The sequence below is a fragment of the Panthera uncia genome, chromosome B1 (genome assembly GCF_023721935.1).
Source record: "Panthera uncia isolate 11264 chromosome B1, Puncia_PCG_1.0, whole genome shotgun sequence".
Lineage (NCBI taxonomy): Eukaryota > Metazoa > Chordata > Mammalia > Carnivora > Felidae > Panthera > Panthera uncia.
Genome location: NC_064811.1, coordinates 81313636 through 81331216, shown reverse-complemented (window position 1 = coordinate 81331216; position 17581 = coordinate 81313636). Strand labels below are relative to the sequence as shown.

General features: G+C 39.7%; 1 protein-coding gene across 1 annotated transcript in view; it reads right to left on the bottom strand.

The window, feature by feature from the left end:
- Positions 1 to 216: 216 nt before the first annotated feature.
- MTTP (microsomal triglyceride transfer protein) overlaps positions 217 to 17581 on the bottom strand; it is a 46331-nt gene continuing 28966 nt past the window's right edge. Inside the window, exons 11-18 of the mRNA XM_049630912.1 lie at positions 14687 to 14899; positions 12989 to 13200; positions 10670 to 10767; positions 10443 to 10564; positions 8580 to 8807; positions 4587 to 4711; positions 2223 to 2393; positions 217 to 716 (exon numbers count right to left, since the gene is read on the bottom strand). Coding sequence (XP_049486869.1) covers positions 545 to 716; positions 2223 to 2393; positions 4587 to 4711; positions 8580 to 8807; positions 10443 to 10564; positions 10670 to 10767; positions 12989 to 13200; positions 14687 to 14899 — 1341 coding nt within the window. The 3' untranslated portion in view covers positions 217 to 544. The remainder of the gene's footprint in view (positions 717 to 2222; positions 2394 to 4586; positions 4712 to 8579; positions 8808 to 10442; positions 10565 to 10669; positions 10768 to 12988; positions 13201 to 14686; positions 14900 to 17581) is intronic.

Sequence of the window (17581 nt, the reverse complement as noted above, 5' to 3'; positions counted from 1 at the left end):
AAGCTGTGACAAAGGTCTTTAGAAAGTCATATCCCCTCCCCCCCCCACACTTTCCCTCAAAAAAGAAAAAAAGAAAAAGGTCTGGTGTTTTGTTTGTTTTTGTTTTAGTTTTCTGATTGGGCAACACATTTGGTAGAAACGAGCCATGCTTAAGGTCCTGTCAAGGTTTTTATACACACTGATTAAAAATTGTTAAAACAAAATTGGGTTCTCCTGAGCATATGCGTGCTTTGTCATGTGTTTTATAAACAATCGTTTCTTCTCAGGACAGCCTCTTCCCACCGCACCAAACGGGATTTGATGGAGGGACAAGAAAACTGGGAATGTTGCCGGAAGTGTCACGAATGTTGGCTCAGAATGACACTATAGGGAGCATACCGAATAGGCCCACATTTAATCATTGGAGGCTTTTCATAGCTTTTTACAAAAATGTTAAATACAGGTAAACATGTAAACACTGTGCTCTCAGAGAGCAAGTACACAGGCATGTCACATGGTATCCCTTCTGGGAAGACAGATTCAAGTGAAACATCACCAATCGGTTTCAGAACCAACCGCTAGAAGTACTTGCTGGCTCAGGAGCAAACACCACCTTGCACATCTCCGAGTTCTCTTGGTGGAGAGGGAATTCAGATCCTGCTATGAGGCTTTCTTTTCTTCTCCGAGAGACGTAACCTCTGCCTGTGGACAGTCTTTCATACTTGGTCTCAAATTGCCTGCATGACAACAGCAATAATAACAAAATTATACACATATTCAAGTTACCCCACACTCCTCAGAGGCAAATTATTGAGTGTAGACTTGAAGCTTCTGTTTCAAGGCAATTTGAGAAAGGATGGGAGTGCCAAAGACTACCAGTTTCCGTTCCCATGAATGGGGTGATTTTTTCTTCCCATGTCTTTCTATACCAATAGACAAACTGTAGATTCCTGGAATATAGGAGCCCTGCCACACATTTTTCTAGAATGAAGGTCCAAATTCTTCTCAGCTTTCTGGAGATGCCGTTAAGCTCTGCAGACCTTGCTATGTCTCCCACCCATCATTCCAGGAGCCCCACCTTGGGAGCTAGTCCAACTGGATTTAGGCTGAGAATGCTGACAGGCATAACATTCCTTGAGCTCTGGGCCAAGTGGAATGTGGAACCAAACCAGTTAGCCATGAGCCTGGGTTGGTGGTCACTGCATTTCAACCACAGGAAGGTTTGTTTTTTTTTTTTTTAATTCATTGGTGGAGATTTATTCTAAAAATAAGTTAGTGTGGGTTAACAATAGCTTAATATTCTGATTATAATCTACTATCTTTTATCTGTAAAAATACAACCCACTCATCTTTGTACTGACATCATTTATGTATTCCTTATATGGGTCATGAAATTTCAGTAAAATAAAGAAGGTGCTCAACTCTGGCCTGCTTACTGAAGGAGATGATAGAAGATGTGGCTTGCTGTTTTAAATATACAAAGTGCCTTCATGGTTAATAACATGTGTCAGGGTGACCTCTACAACTAACAGAGGAGTCAGCGCTAACTAGACCCAAAGCATTCTACTTCCATGTGGCAGTACTGTTACAAATGACCATTAGAAGAGTCAAAGGGCACAGTATAAATGAGATGCTATAGGGTAGAAGAGGTGCTAGGAAACTTACATGAACAATCATATATTTAGTATTTGAGACACTAAGAATTCTACTGAAAGCATTTTTTTTTTTTAATTCAAAATCCCAAACTCTCAAGCTTGAGCCAAAACTTAAACAAGGTCAAGTTGCTATTGTACAATTCCCTAAAAATTATGAATTAATTTGGGCTCTTAACCCATGGTAAATGATTGCCAGCTGTTGTGTTTTGCACTTTCTGTCCAGGAAACAGTTGTGAAGTTAACTGACAGTAAATACACATCCACTATTTTTGCTGAAACTACGTGGCAACTCTTATGGTGAATCAAATCCTTTTGTTACCTTGATAAATTATTTCTGGACTAGAATACGATATTATCTCCAGAATCAAATGAACTGGTCCTTATAGTTTCTTGGTATCCTAGAAACGGACTTTTTTTTTTTTTTTAAAGCTTTATCAATTATTCTCTTACGTATGTAAAGGAAATTTATGTTTCACTGTATTTTTATCATTTACTTGTAATTTCTGAAACTAAATGCTCAAAACTGGCTGTTAAGTTCCTGGCCAAATGGGGACTGCCCGAGAACATTCCACGAGCGCTGCCTCTTACCTAAGTGGAGCTCCATCCTTGTCCATCTGCATGCAAACTAAGAACGGGTACTGAGAAAACTGCACCGTGGAGATAAATTCCAGGCCTGTTTCTGTTTCTGTGCTGATCTCCAGGCCAGTTTTCACAAAAGAGGAGTCTACAGTGATGCTGCCAGTTATTGCCAGAGCCACCCTAAAGATTTAGGTAAAACAAACAAACAAACAAACAAACACCATTAATATCACATTTAACTGATTTGGACCAACAGCTATAATTTCATAGGGTCTGAACTCACTAACGTGTGACCTAAATGTGGTCAGAGTTCTGCTGGTAATCAGGGCCTGGCTAGTTTCAGGGATTAGGCAGTGAAGTTCTGCCCTTCCCCTGAGCCCTCCCACAGACTTCAGTTCTAGATCTGGGGATGAAGTGTCTATCAGGTACTACTGTTTGCTATGGGCATACCAAGAGCCAGAGTGAAAACATGCTTGGAATGTGATTCTCTCAGGAAGTCAGAAACACCTGAGCTAGCTTAAAGCAGTCTAAACTCACAAAGACAGTTGACATTCGTAACAATGCTCTTGGTAACTATCTCTCTGTGGGCTTCTGTGTAGCTATTTCAATTCCATTTGTTTACTGTCTCCAAAGGGTCTCTATATCTATGGTTGCCAAGATATTTGAAAAAAATATTGTGTCACAAAAAACGATTCCTAGAGTGGGGCACGTACAGGTGTGCCCTAGGAAGGACAAATATGGTGGGTGCTCCAGTAATCGCTTTAAGAACTGAGTAGGCAGATTGGGTTGCCTGGGGAACATGGCTTGGATGATGATGAAGAAGCAGAAGGCTTACCTCTAGGATCACTCTAATTTAATTGTAGACTTTAAATGAAATTGTGGAAATTACTCCACAATTAAATCTGAGTTTATGCTCCTGCTATTTTGATAGAAGGATACTATCAAGGTTTGCTGTGCAAATTAAAGTCCCTGCTGCTGTTGTTGTCAGTGTAAAAGTAGGTCAGAGGTGGTATCATTTAAATCCCTGAATCCCTTATCATACCTTCTAATATCTTACACTCAACAGAGGCTTAAGAGATATTTTTTAAATGAACAAATGAAAAATTGAAAATAGATTGGCTACAATGTGGATACTGGTAAATTCTTAGGGATACTGTGTTCTTTTTAAAAATCCAGATAATTTTTGGTGTTGCTGTTGTTGATTTGTTTCTGCAAAGAATTCAATTCAGTCAAATTTGGGGAAACTTCTATCTAGAAAATACTTCAGAAAAAGGAGAAAGAAGACCAATTCACTGGGAAGCCCTAAATTATACTGCTGATCCCTCTGATGGCCCGTTCTATTTCTCATTCTTCTGTTCCTTTTAGTAACACTGTGGGTCACCTTTCACATTAAATGTGCTGCCTTTTGATTTTTCTCAATTCCTTTAGCCATAGTTTAACATAAATCAAAAATTTAATTTTATCACTCCTATCTCACTTCTGCACCACCATATTCATAAATATCAAAAAGGGGGGCGCCGGGGTGGCTCAGTAGGTTAAGTGTTCGACTCTAGGTTTCAGCTTATGCCACGATCTTGCAGTTTCATGAGTTCAAGCCCTGCACTGGGCTCTGTGTTGGCAGCGTGGAGCCTGCTTGGGATTCTCTGTCTCCCTCTCTCTCTGCCTCTCTCCCCACTTGTTCTGTCTCTGTCTCTCTCAAAATAAATAAACTTAAAAATATAAATAAATATCAAAAAAGGTAAAAATCAATTGCACTTCCATATTCTTTACTTTGATTTTACAACAAACAGAATCATTCTTTTGATTATCACACTGGTTCAGATTTATCATCTTTTACTCAAAATACAATACTTTCATTTGATTAGACACCTATATTAGAAAAACAAAAGGAGCTGAGGACATTTTGTTTAGAAAAATGAACGCTAATGAAAAACTTAAGGACTCCTACCATTTAAGACATAGATTCTGCACACAAGTGATCATCTTTTTAATTTTTCTCCACTGAAGACAGCAAAGGAGGGAACATTTAAAATCTTAACAAGAGGGATAAACTAAAATGTTTGCTTCAAGACAGTATTTCCTGAGTGCATTGTCAACTACTAACGTGGAATACTAAGAGAAAATGAACTTCCCATCCATGGGGCATGCTGTATGTGGACGTCTTTAAAAGTGTGACAATTGTTGGCTGAGTTGATTAGATAACTAACTGGCTCATAAGAAGCTATAGAAAGAATGAGTTCCCATGGTTTCTTCCTGCTCTATGGTTTAGTCATTACAAATAGAAAATACAGATTTTTGAAAAATCAGAGAGCTAAACAATTCCAAAAGCATATCTCTGCAGTTCATTACATAGAATATTATACATATGCTTACCGAGTTTTCACTCGGGTTTTAGACTCACGATACCACAGGCTAAACTCCATTGCACCTGAAATGTCAATAGCTAGGCCACCCTGGACATCCATATTGGCCTTTAGTCCAGATTGCAACTGAAGCTCCTAGAAGCAAAAATATATCATCATCATCATCATCATCATCGTCATCATCATCATAAGCAAATTGAGCCTACCCCTTTCCAAAGGCATGTTCAACCTCCTGCTATACATAATACTATTTGGGCTATGCTAATGTTGGAGTCTTTCTCTAGGCTTGGAAACACATTATTCTAATCTTGATCACTAGAAGTAGACTGTTGATTTGCTCAAGTATTTAGTCTATTAAAATACTAGAGAAGTGCAGTGCCAATTGAGATGGGTGATGTTTTTCAATCGTTGCCTCACTTTGGGAGAGGCAAAGGTTCTCTAAGTGTGCTCCCCTTAGGAACAACATCTGGGAACTTGTTAGAAATGCAAGTGCCATACCTACTGAATTAGAAACTCTGAGGATGGGGCCAAGCAATGTGGGTTTTAATAAGCTCTCGTGATTCTGATGCACATAAATTTGAGAACTACCAGAATGGGGAAAATGAAAGCATCGTCACCCGAAATCCAGCTGTGGCTTTGGGGTGGGGGTAAGAAGTTGGGCTGGATGATCTCTTGTGGTCCTTCAGCACCTCTCTAGCTATGTGCTGTGTCAAATATAGGCAGCTGCAGCGTCATGCTGGCAAAGTAAATGCAGAATAAAAACTGCTGGTGCAATATACAAGTTCCAGGAATTGCCTAGATAAAGCTGGGAAAGGAAGGCAAGGCAATCTAACTAAGCCTTAACACCTTGTTGTTTGACATTTGAAATGACATCAAATTAACAAACAAGTCCAACATGAACTTAAGAGCATATTCCAGAGGGACACTTCTCATTTACAAACGTAGTCCATCCTAAGTAATTTTGCAGTTGTCTGAAGCCCACTGTTTTGTGTTGTTTGTCAACATTTAAGTCTTGCATTTTCTGAGTACATTAATGAAGTGATGTTGGCTTAAAAGTTCTTCAGCTGGATTGCAATCAGATTGACTGGAGACAGTGTTGGAAATGATAATGGCTCTGGAAAAAAAGGCTCCATATCCTTAATTTTGATATCCCTCCAAAGATCTTAGATTCACGGTAACTGCCAGCATGACTAACTTCCTTATGTAACTGCCCTACTCAGACCAAAGAAGCCATGCTTTCACCAACTATAAATGCCGTGATTTCGCTTTCTAGAAAGGATCATATTGATCTCCTTGAATTCTTCCCCCTTTCCAAAAAACATGGCAAGAAATCTCAGTCAAAGGCCTTCATTTACAACCAGGTATATCAAAAAAGTCTCACTGTGGCATGAAGCTACTTTCAATCTAAAACACACTTGGATGAAAGCATGAGATTCTTGACACAGAGCTCAGGACACATTAGGAGAGCCCTAAGAATACTTAACAGCTACATTTAGTCTAGAATAAAATGTGGTTGTAGTATGATACGAGGTTGTCTCGTATATCATAACTAATATGAAGGAACACAAATTATCCTAGGAAAGCCAGAAAATTATGCCCAAATTTTAACCTATGCCTATGAACTACAGAATATCAGATATCAGAGTTCTGCAGTTGCACAGTGGTTGTGATTATTCCCAAATGAATCCTACTGTGTGCCCTGTCTTAAAAGTATTTCTTTGGATCTTTTGATCTCTTCCCAATTTGAAAGCTATAATCTTGTTAGTCCACTCAATCAAAAAAAGGTCTTTGATGTGGGCTTTAGCTTTCCCACTGGCCATACATTAAGTAGATATCAAAGCACACCAAGTGCCATGGAAAAGAACATTTCACAGCTTTTAGACAATGTGCCTTTTATGCGGAGAGAGCATTTCCATTGTGGTCTGGGTTTTAGGGAGTACCTTGGCTTTCTTGGAAGATTCAATTTCTCTCATGCAAAGGGATCATGGAAGAACTCTTATTTGTAGTCACAGAGGAATTTTCCTGAGCCCCCGTGGAAGGACAGAGCACTAACCCCTATAGAAGAGCAAACCACTCTCTCTTTGGGAAAGGGACTGAACCACATAGTGCAGTGGTTCTAATTTTTGAGGGTATAAAATAAGAGAAACTAACAGTTTTGAGCACCTACCGTGTCCCCAAGGGTCTACATTTGGTATCTCACTTAATTCCCATACTGATCTTCCATGGTAGGCATTATATCTTGAAGATTAAAAAGGAGATTCAGGCTTGGTGGCACATGTGGAGACAGAATAAAACCCAGACTGTCTCTAGGGAGGATACTTTTCTATTACCACACATGGTTATCACAAAATCATCTCTCTTTTGTCTCCTGGTGTGCAAGAAAGCATCTTCTGAGAAATATTGTGAAAAAAGATCATAGGTTTATGTCCTTATTTGACCCAGGATGCATATTTATTTAAATTATTGTCTATGAACTATAGGAACAAGATACTAAAGCTTTGCATTTGTAGCTAGTGTGACTCCTTTGATCTTGCACCTTTGGCCCCAAAGGTGTTTCTTACGGTTCAAACACTAATATTTTGACAACATGTACCATTGCATCCATTCAGGAAAATATGGTCTTTGCTGGCTAAAGAGGATCTCTCTATTAAGCTGACTTTATCAGACAGCCTTCTCTGAAGAGTAATCCAATTAGACGAAAAGAGAGAGCAAGAGTAAGCACAGAGTAATTCCATCTGCCCTGGTGGCTGTGACAGGCTATCCACTGCCAAAATTTCCTTCAATGTCAGCACTTGACCTAGAGTGGTATGTGCCTCTGAAGCTGGGATGGCATTACTGGAGTGCTCTGCAGAGCCAGGGAGCCTCAAAGAGCCTATTTGTATGGTTACCCTTGATCTGCCAAATACTCCAATCTGAAATTCAGACATTGGGTTACGTTTAATAGCTACAGGATGATCTTGCCTTAGAATACGCCTTAGGTGCCCTCTCTTAATGAACAGAAGAACTTTAAAAGATAATCTAGACCAGGAGTTGGCAAACTATGGCCTGCAGGCAAATCTGGCCCACTTGCTGTTTTTGTAAATAAAATTTTGTTGGAGCACATTCACTTGTTAATATATTGCTGATGGCTGTTTCCACTCTAGTGGCAGAGTTGAGTAGTTGCAACAGAGACCATATGTCCCACAAAGCCTAAAATATTTGCTTTCTGCCTCTTACATAAACTGTCTGCTGAGCCTGATCTAGATTACTGTTTTTATCAGGTTTCACACCCCAATTCTGACCATCAGACTGTTGAAAGGTAGTTGAATACACACAGATGGTGTTGAACCGTAATTATTCCTGTGTCTTAAAATGTGGACCACTTACTCAGCACTCTTACGCCTTCTTCATAGATTCATTAAGAATTCATCTCGCCAGAATCAATACTACAATGGGTATGCGCAATGTAAAATTGTGATATAATTTGAGACTTGTTTTTTCATATGTGACCTTGAGGATTAAGGGATATGACAGATCCTGTTCACTGTCCTTCTCTTCATTTGTTCCGAGTGACAATGCACGCATTGAAAAACTACATTTACCAGTTTTCCTTGAAGCTAGAGATAGCCATATGACACAGTTTTGATTAACAACAAAAAGAGCCTTGGTTATTTTCTCCATTAATTTCTTTGTTTCTGTCAGCATCAGTATTGTCTTTTTTTTCTTTCAGTTTTATTGAGATATATGTGGCATTATTATACTCATATTATATTGACTATATCCTCTTTTGCCTCAACAGTGAGATGTCTTCATGGGCTAATGAAGTTGAGAGAAAACCCTGCTTACCTGTAACAAAGGGGAAAAGGATGAAGGGCGGGCGGCAATACCACTAGGGTGGGTGCTTAGAATGTGAATTCCTAGATGGGTGCAACTTTGTCTTGTGTTCTCCAAGCATTGAGCACATTTAAAATGTGCCTAGAACACGCTAGGGATTCAATAAATATTTGCAGAATGAATGGATTACCTGGGAATGATCTATCAACAGAATAAGTCCCTTCACCACACTGATAGGGTCACCAGATGCCGACAACATTTTGGACATCAAATCACTGTATCCGTTGAAAAAAGTGACAGGTCTGAGCTGAACATCAAAGAGGATGGCTGACATGCCTGCGTAGGAGTCGAGGTTCTCCTCCCCCTCGTCGGGAGTGGCCGCAATCAAGGCCTCCAGGCCTTGGGCTTCGATGACTACCTAGGGGAAATGCAGATCACATTCATGACGTAAGCTCCTTGCCTATTCCGTAAGTGACGGTGAGGCTCCTGGGCTATTGCTAGAACTTTCCAAAACCTGAGGTATCTGCAGCAGCTAGGCAAACAAAAACAAAACAAAACAAAACAAACAAAACAAACCACACCTCTGTGCCTGAACATAAGGTGAATTCATTTTCTTCCTTTAGTTCCCACACCCATTGATCCATTTTGTAGAGGCAAAAACTAAAAACAAAAAATTCAAGTGGCAGAGGCAGAACTCAAACCCCTTCTGTGTGACTGCCAATGCCATGAACTTTCCTTTTTGTGGTGTCATCCTTGAGACTCTTAATCCCTCCAGGACTGTCATACATAATGGATCAGCTGTTTGGCAGAGCCCCAAGAAGGAGATGGAGAAATGCTGGGACAATTGCCTTGAGGCTATTGCTACAAGAGGATATGGAACACTCCAAGGCATGACTCACACCCTTCCTACCAAACTTTTCTCTCTAGCTGAAAGAAAAGATGATGGAGGCTCACATCAAGATCTCCACCATGCATAGGAATCTTACATATTCTCCGTCCTCTGTACCAGCCCCATATCCAGTGGGTGCTTGGCATTTCAGAACGCATATCAGAAAACAGATGGCAATTCCTCAGGATACAAGGACATTCCTCAGGATAGAGGTATTCTGACTAGCGTCCTACCAAAGGGTGTATAATATAATATTGATAAGAACTCAAGTTTGTGTAGGACTGGACCATTTTTAAAACTTAAATGAGCTTATTTAGAAGGCTATAATTTGATATGCATAAAAAGAAGTATATTTCATAATTAGGAAGACTTTATAGATTATAACCAAATTTTGTATAAGACTAAAGAGATGGAATTCAGTCAGTCATCACATGCCTACAATTTATTCTTTTCTCTCCTAATGGTACTGAAAAATATAGATGGGCTCTTTAGAGAGTCAAAGTTCTTATGGGGAATCAATCTGTTCTTAGACACAACCAGAGAAGGGAAGAGAAGGGAGGCGCCTGGGTGGCTCAGGTCAAGATCTCACAGCTAGTGAGTCCAAGCCCCGCGCCGGGCTTTGCGCTGACAGCTCAGAGCCTGCGGCCTGCTTCAGACTCTGTCTCCTTCTCTCTCTCTCTCTCTTCCCCTCCCCCACTTGTGCTCTATGTCTCTCTCTCTCTCTCTCTCTCTCTCTCTCTCCCAAAAATAAATAAACATTAAAAAAAATTAAGAAACAACCGGAGAAGGAAAATATATTCCAGAGTTAGATAAGTGGAGCTTTAACGGATATATCTATGAATAAAAATAAAATATTTTTTAAACATTTCTGAAAAATATTAGCACAGTTTCAACTTTGTGAATATGTTTGCCTTTGAAATGACGAATGGATGTTTAACGAGTCTAGTAAATCAAATTACTTAGGTTTCAAGTTCATGCTTGAAACTTTCTCTGGCATCATAAACCATATAGCTTCCTGCAAATGATGGAATTGTGAGCAACTTAAAACAGAAGCCACCATTAACTTATGCATTTTGTGGTGTTACCATCAGTATGTTTTTTTTCTTTTACTTCAGACTAATTTCTTATATATTTATGAAGCAAAATTAATGGAAAATGAGTTACCTGGCTACTGTGAAGATGAGCCTTCCCAATGTACTGAAAGATGTTCAGGTTACTTCTCCTTAGAATGCCAGAACCAGAGTAAAGAATGTCAAGGCTGTAAGTAGATGCTGAATGGGGAGTACCTAATGACAAAACAAAACAAAACAACTCTTGTAGTTTAGTAACAGTTCCCACGATACCAACTTGCAGAAGGGCAGAGAGGAAGAACCCCTTTCTGGGTTACGTACGTTCTATGTAGCCAGTATAGGCAGAAGAGGATCCACTCTTGGAGAAGCGGTCATAATTATGAGCAACCATTTCCTTCAGAACTCTACGGACCATTTTGCTGCAACATGTAAAAGGAAAAAGCACATTCATTGTAATGGCTGCTTCCCAAGTCAGATTTGGAAAAAAAAAACAAATCCTCAGTGGAAAAAAGAGGGGCCAAATTTTCTCCATGCTGCTCCAAGACTGGGGAGGTGCCAGCTGGAGGGCCAGCATCAGGGTTAGGGCTTTCCCCTTCATTCCTCAGATATTTGAAATTTGGTTTGGTATCAAAATGACAGCAAGACGAGGATGCCCAGCTATGAATGGCTTAAACTAACTGATGGACACACCTCAGGAGTGGAAAACACATATTCCATGAATCATTATGGTTGTATTATTAAATAGTATATACTTTCAAGGAAAGCTGTACCAGACAGGGGATGGTGGAGCAGTTGCCCAATATTTCTTTAAATATTTTCCTACATTCTCTAATGATACCAGTGGCTGATGACATATCACAGTTAATTTCCAGGAATTTTTTCTATTTCTGTAGTTTTCAATTAAAGAGACATCTCAGTAAAACCCATATATAAATGATCATCTCCTCTAAAGTAAGTCTTAAACCTTGCCCTATGCCTCTATCTTGTCTACTATCTAAGGACTGTTGAGATCTTTCCAATCTTGACTACTTAACACTAATCATATCAGGAATAATAAATTTATGACACCACCACAAAAAATATCAAAATAATCCACTCAAGAAATTAGGATCTGGACCTGAGGTAGAAACTTATTGAGAGGTGGGAATGGTGACCCTATAGGTGCCCCCCACCACCCAATATCACTGGATGATAAGATTTAGCCTGGAGAAGGGCTGAGGACACCATGATATCTGTTTTGTAATATTCAAAGGGCCTGCGGGTGGATGAAATGATTAGACCTGCTCTGCTTTGCTCCAAGGATTGGGGCAAATAGGGCCAATGGGAAGCTTTCAGTTACACAAAGAAGTCCTAGTGACACTGTGAATAATGACACAAGTTCCCTCAGGGGAGGTGAGCCCCCTGCCACTGGCCAGGTGCAAGCAAAGACTGGATGCCCCTGCTAGGAGACTAGACCCGCACACTGGAGAGATGCCAAGCAAAGTGGCCTGTGATGTCCTTTCCAACTCGAACCATTCCGATCGTGAGAATCTGAACCTCAGTGTTTCCAATGGTCTCCTCGCCTTTCCCTGCTGCTCTCTACCCCACAGCCTCCTCTTTTACCATCCCCTGCATCACTAGGTTCACAAGACAAGGACAGAAAACCCACTCAGGATCTCCTTGTCAGAGTCTCATAAAAATAAACAAAGAAATAGAAGTCAAATCCATTCTACTAGGAACACATGGTTGTAGATAGACTTTGCTTCTTCCTCCCTCACTCATCTGCTCCTTCTTCTTCCTTATCTGTCCCTGCTCTTTTCTCCTGTCTACTCACTCCTCTCACACCTTTTTTCTTTTACTGCCTTATTTTTTTTCCTTTCTCTTTATCCATTTTCCAACACCCACTCCCCCCCATATCTGTTTTCCTTTTCAACTTAAAATACTCAAATTTGATCTTTCCTGGGGATACTGCCGTGGAAATAACTCAGGGGAAATGGAAATTTCTTTTTCAGCCCTCTCATTTCAGTAAGGAAGTGCAGAGAGCCCTGGGGAACTCCCACTTTGAAGGGAGACATCAGTGAATGAAGAGGAAGAGACCCAGGAACTGGAAGGAAGATGAATCCAGTAAGAGTTACTGAGCCTGATGAAGTCTGCTGATCCCACTCTTCATACCTTGAAGAGTCCCCAAACATGAGCCATGCTTAAGGTATTTAACTTAAATGGCAAATTCATTTGATCTGTGATAGATGAGGTTTCAATGTTAGGTCACTAACGTTTGGAAAGTTAACATGGAAGACCATTAGGTGAGAATTTACATCGCTTTGTTATGCTGTTTATAAAAATAATCCTATTAAAAATGTAGTTGGGTTGTAAAACATTATAAACATTTGGCAATATATATTTACAGACTGAACAGGAGACCCAGAGTAACAATCATACACCGGGTTTCAAATCATAGTGCCAGAGTGAAGTTGTTTTATCTGGCCCGCTAAATAGTTCTCATGGGAAATTTGGCAAACTTTGGTTTTATGCAACATAAACTAGCAAATGACCACACCATTATTACCAGCCACATGTGTACCACACCAATATACAAATAAGCTTGAACAAATAAAATAAGCTTGCTTAAATAAACGGAGAGACAGGTGCACTCTATCATACCTTGCAGGCATTTCAAAACGTAGGATGTCTTGAACAAGAGTGAGCATGTATTTATTCATTTCTTTGGGAAGCTCCCCAATAGAGAGAAGAATGTTTTTTACTTCTATGTAGGATGGATTGTTATTTAAAATGATAGCAGCTGCAGTAGTGCGCACAGTCTTTTCATGAACTTTATGATTCTGGTGGTATATCCTGTTCAAAGTCTTCTTGACCTGTTCAAAGATGTTCAAACTTAGTGCACATCTAGATTTTTTAAATTGATATTGTAGCAGGAACAGTTGTGCTCTTAAAACATACGTGTGTTCTTACATTTCCCAAGGTTCTTTGCAGTTAGGTTGGGGCCGTAATTGTAGCTAATGGACTATGAAGAGAACGGCCATGGGAAACTTCTAGACTGAGACAGTTAAGAGCTGCTGTGCCTTCTCCCTCTGTTTTTATTACTACTTTAGTAGGCTTAGAGCCACATTTTCCTTACCTACACTAGGCATAGCATGAATGAGAAATAAACTTTTGATAAGCTGAGATTTTGTAGCTCATTTGTTATTGCAGCTTATCATGGTGTTACCCAACTAATATTGACTTTTAAAGACTACTGTCACATAGCAATAGATCTCTGGGGAGCAATGGCTATATTAGCTGATATTTCCTTACAATGGAGTCTCTCAGGATCTTCCCTTTATCCTTTTTTAAAATTAATAAAACTTTCATTTTTTAGAGCAATTTTCGGTTCACAGCAAAACTGAGCTGAGAGTTCCTATATACCCCTTGCTTCCAGGCTCCTCCCTGCCCAGCACATACAACCTCACCTCTATCAACATCCTGCATCCTACATTTGATAAAACCCATACTGCCACATTGTTGTCACCCGGAGTCCACAGGCTACATTAGGGACTTTTTTTTTAAAACAAAATATTAACACCAAAGAAAACTTGCCAAAATAATGGCATTCTGTGGCAACGAATAATTTCATTGGTTACTAGCATTATGTGGTATGGAGTGAGGTGGGGTGCTCTGTACTAGGCATTTCTGAACAGTTCTTTCAATTCCCACTTCCCTCTGCTTTTTTTTATTTCCCCTAAATCTTGGCCTTGTTCTCAGGTATATAGGAGTTAAATGACTCACCTGAGCAAAACAACTGGGAAGGAACAGTCAATTTATTTGTGGGTCTGTCTGTCTCAAACACTTGTGGCCCTAGCCATCATGCTCTGCAGCCTACCAACTTTGACACAAAAGCAGTGGGAGGGTTCTCAGCTGCAAACCGGAAATATCATTCTCAGCAGACAGCTTATCTTGAGGCTTATAGACTTTTCCGCTCTTAGAAAAGTTTAATTTAGATGGCTTCCTGAAAATGTAGCTATAGGAACCACCGCAGTAATCCTTAAGCCAGGATATTTCAGTGTTGAAAATTTAACAGCATCTTAAAACTTATGGAAGTAAAGATATTTCTGGAAAGAGTTTGTTTCTTAAAATAAGAGAATGTGCTTCAATATTTATGCTTCAGGATATGGGACATTATCTATTCAAAATGTGAGGCTGCTTCAAAATAGCCTTAAATTCAATTTAAGAGTTATTTCTAAACAGGAAAGAGAGATCCTCAGTTTGGAAAAAAAAAAATAGGATGACTTCACAGAACTTTGCATTTGACTCAAGTTTAGGCATGCTTCTTTTCTTTTGTTTATGTTACAAATATTCTTTTACCTCATCAGTTATGAAAGAGACATCGTATCTCTGGAGAGCAGTGGTAGCGAGGTGGCTGACGGGCCCTTCTCCAGCTTCTGCAAACTTCAGAAGGAGTGGGATGCCTTCCGGCAGCAGAGCATTCTTCAGAGCCAATAGGTACATCATGGTGTCCTCTTTTTTCTCTGCTCTTTCAAGTCCTCCTAGGATTAATTTCTTGGCTTCTACCACTGCCTAAAAAAAATCACATACTACCTCAAACATACATACGACCACAAATTACACAAGGCTTGGACAACACTGGCTTCACTCTTGGACCTAAGAAAACAACCTAAAGTTTTATTTATTTTTTTTAATTTTTATTTTATTTTTTATGTTTATCTGAGAGAGAGAGAGAAAGAGAGAGACAGACAGAGCATGAGCAGGGGAGGCACAGAGAGAGGAAGGGAGACACAGAATCTGAACCAGGCGCCAAGCTCTGAGCTGTCAGCACAGAGCCTGACATGGGGCTTGAACCCACAAACTACGAGCTCATGACCTGAGCTGAAGTCAGATGCCCAACTGAATGAGCCACCCAGGCGCTCCAAAAACAGCCTAAAGTTTTAGAAAGTTTTGCACTAGTTGCCTGACTGAGACACACAATAAAAATGAATAAGTATACTTTATAAAGGTGTTCTTTTTTTTAAGAAATGCAAAAATTAACATATTCGTAAGAAGCAATTTATACGACTAATAATAGATATATAGGGCACCTGGGTGGTTCAGTCAGTTAAGCATTCGACTCTTGATTTCAGCTCAGGTCATGATCTCATGGCTTGTGGAATTGAGCCTGGCATCAGGCTCTATGCTGACAGCACAGAGCCTGCTTGGGATTCTCTCTTTCTCCCTTTGCCCCTTACTTGTGTGCACATGTGCACTTGCTCTCTCTCAAAGTAAATAAGTAAACACTTAAAAAAATAGGTATATTTACTTTTGAACACATTCTGAATGTATAAAGTCATTTTTAAAATTCCTTTGTGATCGATTATTCGTAAAACTATCCACTCATTGAATTTCTAAAGCAACAATTAAATGGCACCTAAATGATGCCACATACTTCTTCTTAAGTAATAATTTGGTGAAAATACTTAGAACTTGACCATAAGGTCTTGTTCTCAATGTTTAAAAAGGGCTTGTTTCCACTTGAATCAAAATTTGATTAATGCTGCCATACAGTTCAAAAAATATTTCAGAAAAAATGTCTTCTATATGGCAGATACTTTGCTAGGTACTTTTCACATATGTTCTTTAATCAAAAAGGCCCCTTTTCCTGGCCTAGGGAAAAAAAATTATTGAGTATAAGTTAGTAAGTCAATGGAAAAGCAAAGTAAAAATAGGGACACCTAGATTCTGGTTTTTGTCACTATCTATGTTTTAGGGGCTTCAGTTTCATCTTTAAAGAGTCCTAAAATCTAATCCTTCTGTAGGATTTGGAAATTATGAAATTAAGCTACAGGGACGTGCGCACGCACACACACACACACACACACACACACGCACCAGAGGAGAGACAGAGAGAGAGGGATAGGAGTGGGGGAAGATATAAAAGGTCTCTAAATGGAAGGAAAGGCACTAAATTTCACAGGTAATAAGAGAAATGCCATTTCTCAACTATCAGATTGATTAAAAGATTCAAAAGTTTGATAAGACACTTTCCTATTGAGGCTATGGGGAAATAGGCGTTCTCGTACATTACTGGGGGACGCATAAAATGATACAATTCCTAAGGAAGGTAACTGGCAAAAGCTAACATATCTGCATTTTGTTCCAGCAACCCTAGCCCTGAGGCTATGCCTCCAAAAACGAGAAAAAAATGTGCCTACGATTATTCATCTCAGCATTATTTGTAACAGCAAAATGGTAGAAACCACCTACTGAACACAGGCGGGAGATGCTGAGGACACTGGTATGCCGACACACGCAGTTCTAAGCACTGCTAAAAGGAACAAGGAAGATCTCTGAGAACAGTATGGGATGGCTTCCCGGGTATGTTGTTAGGAGGACAAAATAAGACACAAAAGAGTGTATATTTTGTGAAAGAAAAAATAAGTAAAAATGTGTGTGTACATTTGCTTAGGAAGCATAGGAAGGAGAAACCAAAAACTGACACTGGTTACATGGAGGAGGCTGGTGAGAATGGGTGGAAGGGGTAAGAAAGGGAACAGGACCCCTTTGAGAATGCTTTTAAAATGCAGTTTTGACTTTTGAACATGTCAATATTTCACATATTCAAGAAATACAACTCAATCAGCAAGGATGGAAGATTGCTAAAAGTGAATTCAAACAGAAGGGAATGTATATGTGTATCAAACTGCTAACATAACTAAACAAAAGAGAATAACAGAGACTTCTGAATATGGACCCCTGGCTGTCTATCTTTTTTTTTTTTTTACATTTATTTATTTTTGAGAGGCACAGAGAGAAAGAGAGAGAGAGAGAGAGAGAGAGCGCATGAGCAGGGGAGCAGGGGCGGGGCAGACAGAGAGGGAGACACAGAATCCAAAGCAGGCTCCACGCTCCGAGCTATCAGCACAGGGCCTGACAAGGGGCTCGAACCCACAAACCATGAGATCATGACCTGAGCCAAAGTCGGACGTGTAACCAACTGAGCCACCCAGGTGCCCCATCTGGCTGTCTATCTTTAGTATATTCCAAAACAAAAGAACTGTGATGAAGTCGTAACCTTTATTTAGTCTGATTTTTGTAGCAATATCAGTGTAGCAATTCCCAAACTATTTTGTGTGCATTTTAGGCCTGAGCAAATGAATCAACAGGTTGATGTTCTAGAACACCAAGGTTCTCACTATAGGAGAAGGAAGATAAATTTATGGCATGGAAGGAGAGAAAGAAGCTTGTTGTACTGGCCCGGAATTAAAG